At 30.7% G+C, this 12,026-nt stretch overlaps 1 protein-coding gene across 1 annotated transcript; it reads left to right on the forward strand.

The window, feature by feature from the left end:
- The first annotated feature begins 291 nt into the window (after positions 1-291).
- LOC107938127 (endoglucanase 2) lies at positions 292-5,984 on the forward strand. Its single transcript, XM_016871193.2, has 6 exons — positions 292-609; positions 1,415-1,698; positions 2,873-3,310; positions 4,218-4,359; positions 4,436-4,602; positions 5,552-5,984. Exons 1-6 carry the CDS (start codon positions 402-404, stop codon positions 5,888-5,890), a joined length of 1,578 nt encoding a protein of 525 aa, XP_016726682.2. The 5' UTR covers positions 292-401; the 3' UTR covers positions 5,891-5,984.
- Positions 5,985-12,026: the final 6,042 nt, after the last annotated feature.

Genomic DNA, 12,026 nt, shown 5'->3' on the forward strand with positions numbered 1-12,026 from the left:
GGTTGATCAGATGACCCTAACCATGTAATCAAATAATAATAAGAAAAAAATACAACTTATAATTTAACGACAACAACTAATGTTATAATGCATAAAACCATCATAATAAAATGACTAAAACCATAATTAAACCTAGTAATACAGTTTTTATTAGATGAAATATGGCTCGAAAATACTGTAAATTGATGTATGGAATGAGGACCAATCTCATTTGCTGATTCTTCAACAGATCCAGCTAACTCGTTTCCTTAAATAGCTTCTTCTTAACTAATCCCCCCTTTCTGTTTTTAACCATATTTCTCCCTCTTGGAAAACACATTCGCCTTTGTTTCTCTAGCAAACCCAATATTAACAATGTCGATATAGATCTTTGATTTCATTTGCTTTTTGTGTGTGTGAAAATGGCGAAAGGAGTGGTGAAACAACGAAATTCGAGAAGATGTTTATGGTGCATTGTGGCGATAGTAATATTGGGTGGGATAGCCGGAGGAATCTATTATGTAGTGAAGAAGAAAATCCTTGATAAAAACTCATCATCCACTTCTTCCCTTGAGGATAAGTATAGTGATGCTCTCAAAATCGCCATGCAATTCTTTGACGTCCAAAAATGTAATCTTCACTATGTCTTTCTTACTTTGTGTACTTACTTCGGATCAAATTTTCAATTTTAGGAGGTAGCACCTACACTTTTATTTGATGTTATGACGAGTTGAAATGGGTTACTTTAAGAAAAAAAAATCAATGATATTTTAACCTAAATAGTTAGTTGTATTAATTATGTGAACTAATTATTGCTATTATACTCCATTCAAGGTCTAAATATTGAGATAGGTTAAAATTTTTTTATTAACTTACTACGTCCTAAAAGTGTATGTAAATACAATATTATCGCAAGTTTTCCAATGCTTTGATTCGATACCCTTTTGATATAAATATTATATGTTAAATTTATTGGTCCCTGATTATTGGTAAGCTAATGGATAATACGATATGATGGAGAAGGAATTGAAGTCTTAAATCCTAAATTTGAGCATGTATACACCTGTTAGGATAATTATCATCACCGGCACAAAACTTGAATGGGTTTGGGCCGGATCCTAATGAGCTCACAAGCTAAGTTTGCTCTCCTGCGAGGTTACACGTGCATAAAACTGTATAAATACGTGTTGAGTCTAGAGTAAAATATGTGTATATGCATGAAGCCTATCTAGTATGTCATGTCAATGAATAATACCCATATCATATAAATATACAGATACCACTACTTGAGGGAGATAGAGAGAAACACTCAACAACACTGTTATTTTACCTATGGCTACAAATTGTAATGATATGATATTGTTCTAATTTTTTTTGGCTTCAAATATTGTTATTATATATTAATTTTGAGGTTTGGTTTGTTTGTTGATGGCAGCCGGTAAGCTAGTGGATGATAAGATACCGTGGCGAGGAAATTCAGGGCTTAAGGATGGGAGTCAAGCAAAGTTGGATCTTTCCATGGGGATGTATGATGCCGGTGACAACGTTAAATTTGGTTTCCCAATGGCATTTACTGCCACTGTATTATCATGGGCTATCCTCGAATATGGTGAGCACATGGAGCATATTAATCAAAGGGAACCTGCTGAAAATTCTCTCGCGTGGATCACTGATTTCCTTCTAAATGCTCATCCTTCTCAAAATGTGCTCTACATCCAGGTCATCATTCTCTTTTTATCTCTATCTATCATGTAAAATTACCATGGAAGTTTTTGTATTAAAACTTAGATTATATTTTATTTTTTCTATTTAAAAATAAATAAATTAGTTATTATATATAAGATTAAAGAGTAAATTAATCATTCGGTTAAAAAAATCATTCATTTTTACAGTTAAAACCTAGTCTTTATACATTAGCATGAGATATATGTAGCATGCCATATGTAATTGTCTAGTTACTGTCAGTAAAGCCGATTTTTAACAGTGGAAATAAATAAAAAAATTTTAATAGAAACGACCAGTTTGTTTTTTGATCTAAGGTACATATATTAATTTGTCTATTTTTTGAGTAAAAGGGGAAAATACAATCGGAATCCTAATATATAAGCCTCCATAGTACTTTTACCTATTTATCCTTTTTATGATAAATATTAGTAGTCATCCTACTATTTGTAAATTTCTTTTTTGGTCACTCAACTATGTGAAGTTACAAACTAACCGTTCAACTATTCAATTTTTTCTTTTTTAGTCAACAGCTTGCTAACAATGGCAACTTTTAACATTGGCATAATAGTAACTTTAACCATACACAATTATACATTATGTCAATTTAGTCTTGATTCTAGAAAATTCAACCCTCAACATTTACAAATTGTGTAATTTAATTTTTTTTGTACAGTTTTGCTTTTCTTTGTGATTTCATTTAAAAAACTAAAAAAAATTATCAGCTAATTTAATTGAAAATATACAAAAAAGAAAGGAAACACCCAAAGAAAAACAACATTGAAAAAAAAATTACACAATGTGTAAATATTGAGGGTTTAATATTTTTTAGAATTAAGACTAAATTGACATAACTTATAAATGTTAATGGTTAAAGTTGCTATTATGTCAATTTAAAAGCTACCACCCTTAGTCAACTGATGATAAAAAAGACAATTGAATAGTCGAGTGAATATTTTGTAATATGATATAATTGGGTGATCACAAAGAAATTTACTAATAGTTAAATTACTATTAGCATTTTTTTTCCACTTTTGGATTTAATGTATACGTATACATGAGTTAGATTTCTATTAGCGTAGTGTATTTTTGTTTTTTACTCTTGGATTTTTGTTTTTTACTTTTGGATTTAATGTATACATATACATGACTGGTTACACCATTGAGGCAGGTAGGTGACCCTAAAGAAGATCACAAGTGTTGGGAAAAGCCTGAGAAAATGACAACGAAGAGGCCTCTCAAACTGGTGAACTCAAGTAAACCAGGGTCAGATGTCGCGGCTGAAACAGCTGCGGCTCTGGCTTCGGCATCTCTTGTGTTTAAGAAAACAGATTCGACGTATTCGAGCACCCTTCTTAAGCATGCCAAGCAACTTTTCACTTTTGCAGACAAGTATAAAGGGTCTTACACTAAGAGTCACCCTGAAGTTGCAACATATTATAATTCAAAAGGATATGGAGATGAACTCTTGTGGGCTGCAAGTTGGCTTTACCATGCAACAGGTGACACAACATATCTTCGATATGTAACTGAGGAAAATGCTGATAAATATGCCAAAGTGGATGGTCCAACATGGTTTAGCTGGGATAATAAACTTGCTGGAGCCCAGGTGAGGTTCTCTAGTCAACCTTCGTGTTATAAACATAGAGCTAGTTTATTGTTGTAGTCGAAGCGTGGTTTTGATGAACACAAGCATTAGACAAAATGCCCATGTTCTCAATATTTATGCACAACATATAGTGAGTGTTTGAGAAAAAAAAAAGTAGCATTATTGATGCAAAGAGCCTGGAGGAGGAATGGAAGGTGGTGGATGTAAGACGGGTTTCACCCGAGCGGACGGAGTGCTGTCTGGTTTGGGTGTTAGGTGTTCTTGTGCAATGGTTTTGGGAGGTTAGAAAGGTGTCGATTGTCTCTACCTCTCGTAAGGCGATATGGGTTTATATAAAAACATATCTATGGTACACATAACAACTTTTGATTGGTTCACTTGTTTCTGTAAAACACCTAGAAAAATGAACGATATGATGTTGTAAGGTATGCAGGTGATAGGAGATGATTGTCCCATCAATTTGAATGGAAAACGTAGCCAAAAAGGGAATAAGAGTCCTTGGACCCTCTAGATGAATGGATTAATTGCTATTTTAGTATCTTCTAATCGTAAATAGTTCAATTTAATTCTTTTTAACTTGTTTTAAATAAAAAATTATAATTATTGCCCCTTTCAAAGTTAAAAAGTACAATTGAAGTCATTTTAATACAAAATTTTTAGCTTTGGCCCTCCAATTTTTTAGTTTTATCTCAACCCCATCACACAATTCTTAGCTTCGCCTCTGCTGATAGTGCAGCTTCCCGTTCCCTAAGTCCTGACGTTCATTGTCCACCTATCGTAAGATAACTGGCCTCTTTGTTCAGATTTGATATCTTGGCTTGCATATGCTTCACTTTCATTTTCATTATAAACCACAAAAACTATTGATCTGTTCTTGTTTTTTGCTAATTATGCTACATTCATGCAGGTTTTACTTTCCAGGTTAAGCTTTTTTGGTGACAAAGGTGCCAAAGGGAATTCTGGAATTGATGATTATAAGAAATCTGCTGACGAACTAATGTGTGCTCTTCTACCAGATTCCCCTTCTGCCACAGCCAGCAGAACAAAAAGTAATGTCTTTATTCAAACCTAAATTGTCTTAAGACCCTTATTATCATTAATTCATTTGCAATAATATTGATGCAGGTGGTCTTATATGGATCACTAAATGGGATTCTCTACAACATCCTGTTGGGTCTGCATTTTTAGCTGTTCTTTACAGTGATTACATGCGTGCATCAGACAATGAAATACTAAGTTGTGGTGATGATTCATTTGAACCATCTGATCTTAGAAAGTTTGCACAATCACAGGTATGCCATTCATGTTGTATGATAAATATGTGCATAAAACCAAACATTCTCTACTATGATTTAAATCTTAAATGCATAATAATAAATTTAATTTTCAATGTTTACATTTTTTTATCAATTTGACTGAATTTAGCTATTAACATTTTAAAAAGAATCGAATTTGACCATCAATCATTTAAAAAAAGTTGAGTTGTTGTATTTAAAACAGAAATACTGACTAAAATGTTATTTTTTTTAAGATGATAGCTTGCATGACAATTCATTTGTATTCCATGCTATTTTTTTGAATTTTTTATATTTTTTAAATTATTTTTCAATGTTATATATAAGACAAATTGTGTCATATCATCATTAAGTACATATGGGCTGCCATGCAGATTGCCAAACTAACATCATTAAAAAATTAAAGTTTTAGTCATTATTTTTGTTTTTTAAAAAAAAAGAGATTTGACTTTCTTTTGAAAGATTAATAATCAAATTTAGCTTGAAAAATAAAAAATCAAGGTCAAATTAATAAAAGATATAAATATTGAGGGATAAATTTATCATTATGCTAATTTTAAATTAGTTATCAAACTTTTAAATGTTCTAATTAAACCCTCAAAGTATCAATATCATATTAAACAAGTCTCCTTTATCAATTTAGCGTCAACTTAAAGGTTAAATGCTAGCTTAAATTTGATTTTAAGTATATATACATACATATATATAAATACATGGATCAAATTTTAAACATATGTTTACTTATTGCATATATAGTTTTGATTAGATTTAATGGTTTTGTAACCAGGGGCCTAAGGCAAAAGAGGGTAGATTTGCCGATTAACCCCTTCAAATTTTATGAAATTACATATTAACATAATGATAAAATTTTATGATTCATCTCTCACTCTTTCCTAAATCAATTTTCTGATTTGGTCCCTGTTTGTAATAACACTTTTTGGTGCAGGCTGATTATGTGTTGGGTGATAACCCCATGGACATAAGCTACCTAGTGGGGTATGGTGATAAATACCCAGAATTTGTACATCACAGAGGAGCTTCGATCCCAGTTGATGCAACCACTGGTTGCACTGAAGGGTTCAAATGGCTTAGTTCAAAGAAACCTAACCCTAATGTAGCAATGGGAGCTCTTGTAGGGGGACCTTTCAAAAATGAATCATTCATTGATTCTAGGAACAACTCAATGCAAACAGAACCAACCACATATAACAGTGCTGTCCTTGTTGGTCTCCTTTCAAGTTTGGTCAATACATCTTCCCCGGTTAAATCCTTAAATGAAAATTAGCCATAGTTAGTAACATATGTTACACTTGTGTTCCTTTTACTATATGCAGTTGTACCCATACGTTGTTTTTCCTTCAAAGTGTAGTTTTATATTACAGTTTTTGTTCTAATTGCTTTGGTTTTTTTTTTTTTGGATTTGTATGTAGTTTTATTGCCCAACTTGAACTAATATTAGGCCTATAAAAAAGGGGTATTGGATGCTGACCCAATCTCCTGGTCATCAAGTCTTTAATGTACAATTGAGGATGGAAAATTGCATTAAAGAAGACCTGGATTGATGTTATAGCCTTTTGGGTACAATTAGAGGTGAAAATAGAAAATTGTTTCAGGAGTTGGAGATGAATGATAAAATTTTGGGAGTCAAATTTGTAATTTTAGGTAAAAGTTATCATGGAGATCCTTGTACCAAATGTCAAATTGTATTTTTTCCTCTCTACTAAATGAGCAAATTATTCCTTGTACATTAGATTAAAGAGCAATTTTGTCATTTTTGTTAAAAATTTCATTCATTTCTACTGTTAAAACTAAAATGACTGGCAAAATAACCAAAGAGACACAATAACATGTAGAGTGTCACGTGTACCTCATGTTGACGTATAGGAACCAATTTTTAATAGAAAATCCAATTTACTATTTGAACTAACATACAGAGATTAATTTGCTTTTTTTTTAGTAGAGGGAGCAAAAGATATTTTGACTATTAATATAAATACCTCTATGATATTTTTACCGTAATTTTATCATTATATTAACTTGTAATTTTATAAATTTTGAAAGATTAAAGTATAAATTTTAAAATTTGAGAACCAAGTCCATTTACCCATGGCTTGTCTACACCCTCAGGTCTAGTACCTACAACACTTTTGTTGCATCGTGGGATACTGTCCATAATGGGCCTTCCACCATGCTACCAAATGGAATAGAGCCCTTAATTGGACAAGTTAGGTTTGTGTTGAGTTATTTTGTGTTTAAGTTTTGTATGTTTGTCATTTATATTTTTCGAGTTAGATTATTTTATTTTTTTTCATTTAAGTTTGATATTTAAGTCATTTTTTTAAATTTAATTTAAATAAATTTAAGTTATTAATATTTTGTAGTGAAATCAAATTATATTAAACTTAAATTCAAATTAATTAAGTTTTCGAGCTTAGTTCAAAATTGATGTATCTAAAATGGAAAAGGTTATCAACCAATTGTTGAACTTTTCAAGAGGCTGCGGAATGTAAGAGGAGCTAGGGGATCGAGGCTCCTCAAATTTAAAAGCTTTCATAAAACCTCTAAAATTTTCAAAAAAATCCCATTAATCTTTTCAAGATTTTTAAATATTTTAATTAGATCCCTTAATTTTTTTTTGAAATTCTCACTAAACCTTAATTTTAAAAAAAATTGAAAAAAAATAATTATACCCCAAACTTATTAACAAGTTCCGTCACGGTTTCCAAGAACCTTCATAAACATTTATTTCTCAAGTAGCTATATGGCCTATTGGTTGGGGGAGGAGGGGGTTATAAATTTTGGTTATACAATCATAATCTTCATCTACAAAAATGTCAAATTTCGAGGTTTTTCCAACCCAGGACCCCCCAGTGCAAAACAAATCATCAACACCAGCTGGCTTTGGACCCCCTTCCAATACAAAAATGTTGCTTCCATAAATAAGAAACAAGACATACAGTTGTGTAGTCCACCATCGTCCCAAAGCATGCCATTTATTGTTCCCTCCTCCTTACACACTACATGTGCTTCCCTTTCTCCGTTTTATGGTACTTCCGTAAGTCCGTCACAGTTTCGGTTTCAATTTTTTAGCTGTCAAAATGGGACCATTTCCCCTCTCTTTGTTTTCATTTCGATTTAATATTATCTTTTAGAAATAATGTTGTTCAAAAATCGATTCCAGTAGTTGATATGAATCATAAACTTGTTTGACAAATTTTCATTAGTGTATGTGTGTATATTTCTAGTGGAGCAATCAACTTTTTCATTTCTTTTAAGATTGTCTTTTGAAAATGAAATTGTTTAGAGATAGACCACAATACTTAATGTCAATACAAGCTCGATTCACAATCTAAGATTGTATTTTTCGAAAATTTTATGCCTTCAATTTTTATTTTTTTGGTTTCGTGTGGCTTTGTTAAATTGCCATAACATTTTTCATGAGTGAATATATATATATATGGTTGAGAAGGTAACATTTTCATTTCATTTTAAGATTGTTTTCAGAAATCAAAAACAATACTTAATATCAATACAAGTCTAGCTGACAACTTAGGATTGGGTTTTTCAAAATCTAACCAATACCAAGCTTGATTGACAATCTAATATTGGGTTTTTCAAAAAGTTTATTCCTTCAACTTCTTTTATTACATGTAGCTTTGCTAAATTGTCACAATATTTGAAATTTCCATCGGTGTATGTGTATATATATATCTAGTCAAGCAGTCAACTTTATCATTTCATTTTAAGATTGTCTTTTTGAAATAAGATTATCTAGAGATCGAACCAATATTTAATGTTAATCATAAATTCAATTGACAATCTAAAATTAGATTTCTGAAAAAGTTTATGCCTTCAATTTTTTTTGTCTGACTTGTTAAATTGTCATCATATTTGAAACTTCGACCACTGTATATATATACATATATTTTTCTCCCTAAGCTACCACCATCTTTTCGTTACGTAAATATGGGCTATCTATGCATAGTTTGCTGGTCGATTGTGTTTTGTAAACTCAACCTAATTAGGATTATGTCTGTCATGACCCGACCTAACCCGTTAGATCATATCTATAACTGTTCTATTTGGATATCAATCGATAGTCATTTCGGTAAGTGCACAGCTTTGTGTGTGAAGTTATTAGTTTAAATTCGTGGAGGTGCACCAGAGGACCAAAGGAGAAATCAGAAATCTTTTATTTAGAAGAAGAGATAAATATTATAAATTGTTGAGGGCCAAATCCAAATGTTTTATATTAAAAGGGCCTAAATTGAATGGCAAAAACAATTTCTTCATTCGTTTTTAATGACATGGCCCAATTGGTCGGGTTGAGACTTCATTTTCTTGGCTTTCATGATTAATAAAAGTCAGATTATGCCAACAGTTCCTGGCAGAATTTTAGATTTCATTTATGCACTTAAAACAACTTTTTCGATTTAAAAAATTATAGTTAACCATATTTTTCATCAAAATTTATTTTAGATTTAATTTTTTAAATTAAAAAAGTAAAACAATTTAAATAAAAAATTTAACACGAGGACAAACCGACCCGCATTGCCTTTATTTTTTAAAAATTATTTTTTTAAATTAAAAAATAGTAAAAAGATTATTATTTTTCTCATAAAAGTTTATAATTTCATTTTTTTCCCAACTCGAAATATATTTTTTATGACACTGTCGAAAATCAATAAAACCACAAGAGCATGCGGAGTGGCATGCAGATCCTTGAAATGGAGGCAGTCCAATAATTCTTACAACAATTGACGAGACCAGACCTTACTAATTTGTCTTAATGGGCAAAGGTAACATGGCATTCATGTGCCTACATTTTCTTAATTTATGATGAAATATATTTTTTATATTTATTTTATGATTTATAAAATTTAATATTTTTGAAGATTATAATTATCTTATTTAATAATATAAAATTTTACTGCCTTTTGGTGATTATATTTGGACCCACCTCCGTATTTTTGCATGTGTTTTTCAATTTTCTTTTTTTGCCAAATCACAGTTCAATAAACAAATTAATTTCAATCATAGAACATGGTTTTTTTGGTTCATATGAATTTTATCTGCCATTGTTCAAGTCCTTCAATTTTATCGTCCAGGCGTGTTGTACTACTAACTTTTTTTGTTTTTTACAAACTATAACTATCAATTGAATTGATTCGAGTTGGCTTATTAGTTGATTTGATATAAATTTGGGTTTTTTAATTTTTAAATCATTTCAAATTTAGATTAGTTTTAGAATTATAATAACTTAGGATTCGTGTTACTTGAGATCCGATTCATTTGATTTTGTTGGTTGGGTTTTTTTAGCTTACTTCATTTCAAATTCAATACTTGAGTTCATGTCATTTCGGATAATTTCTTTTGATTTTTTCCAGTTCGAATCTTTTTTGAATTTGGGATACACATATTTAGATCATTGACATTTTATGATTGTTGTACTAGACAATGATAAAATGGTAAAAATCTAAAACTCCCTTGACCCAACTTGAAACCAAAGATAATTGTAACCTATGACCTACTTTTCTCTATTACCAAATACATATATGACTTAAATATCGAAAACTATCCCGAAGCATAAATTTCGGTGTCCTTAACTTACCTTCAACATTTAAACCCATTCCACCTTCAGTGAAAAACTTCTTTTAAGCTTGATCCATCCAAAAATATACAAACAATGACCAAATACAATTAAATCAAGTTTATATTTGATTTTTTCCAATCAAATTTGAAATAACCCCAACAAGTTCTGGTAGTTAATTTTTTTTTTAAATGGAACCTAAAGGGAAAAGAAAGCTGCCTTTGTTTAGTTGATTTCAACTCTTAGTTCTAGACCAAGAACATGGGAGGCAAAGCTAAAAGAGAGAGAAGTTGTCACTTGGATCATAAGGACCACAATAAACAATGTTTTTTGAATTAAATCGGTGATCGCACTAGTTAAGTTATCGATTTTCAGTTCAATCAAATTTGATTGGTCATTTGATTCAAATAAAATTAATTATTTAAAAATTTTATAAAAATTATAAAGCTGATTCAACCAGTCTATACCAATTCTCAAATTAAACGTTTTTTTTTATTTTATTTTGGACCATGTACTAGTCCGTTCCAATTTCAACAAACTTACAATAAATACAAGGGTAAACTACACTAGTAATCACCCAATTATGCTTAGTAAATTTCTTTTTGGGTCACCTTACTATGAAAAGTTATAAAATGGTCACCCAACTATTCAATTTTGTCTTTCCTAGTCACCACCTAGTTATCAGTGGCAGTTTTTAAAATTAGTATGATAGCAACTTTAACTCTCAACTTTTATACATTGTCTTAATTTAGTCTTAATTCTAAAAAATCAAACCCTCCACATTTACACATTGTGTAATTTAGACTTTTTTGTAATTTTTCTTTTCTTTGTGACTCTTTTACCTAAAAAGCTTAAAAAAAATTTATCAACTAAATTTTAAAGAAAATATACAAAAATAGAAACACCCAGAAATCCAATATAATAATTTTCATCTTTTATTTTTCTTTTAAAATTAACCCTTAATGTCACAAAAAAAAAACAAGATTGTAAAAAAAAGGGACTAAATTGCACAACTTGTAAATGTTGAGGGTTAAAGTTGCCACCATTAATTAATTGATGACCAAAAAATATAAAATTAAATAATTGAGTAACTATTTTATAACTATTTTATAATTAGGTAACTACTAATATTGTTGAACTTGAATATAAAAATATACCATACCAAGATATCATTTTCAAGTATCAATGAGGATTGGGGGCTATTCTATTTTAACTCTATATCTTTATTATTGTTATTATTGATTAAACTTTACAGATTTAATAATTTTACCTCAGCTAGCTTCTTCTTGTTGTACCCCTAATCTATTCGATAGCTGTGAAAGTGATTTTTAATAAAAAATGTACGTTGAAGAGTCATTTTCTAGCTCTCTCCACAAAGGACTACGAAGCAGCAACTTCACTTTATAGTGTAGATGATAGCTGCAGCCTGTGCCATCCATGTGGCTGCCATAAATTCGATAATTGCATGAATTTCTCGAGTAAATTCAATTGGTTGAGCACTCATTAGCTCGAAAAACATTAAAATATGAGTCTTGCCAATAATTTCATTTGGTGGACATCAATAGTTATGTGCAAGTAATAGAGTACTTTTTGTATTCTAATTTGGGCAGATACAATTTTTCTTGTTTAGCAGTAGAGAAGAGAAAAATCGGAGATAAAAGCTGGGAACGGTAGTTGAAAGTTAAAACGAAGCATGCAAACAGCAATAGCATCTAAGCCATAAAAAGGCTAGAAAATGAAACAGAAAAGGAAGCACGTACGCACATGCATGTGAATCACTGCTATATTTTCGTATCTGCCAATCGATTCTCGGAATCCCAAGCTCCTGCTG

Source organism: Gossypium hirsutum, chromosome A06 (genome assembly GCF_007990345.1).
Source record: "Gossypium hirsutum isolate 1008001.06 chromosome A06, Gossypium_hirsutum_v2.1, whole genome shotgun sequence".
NCBI classification, from domain to species: domain Eukaryota; kingdom Viridiplantae; phylum Streptophyta; class Magnoliopsida; order Malvales; family Malvaceae; genus Gossypium; species Gossypium hirsutum.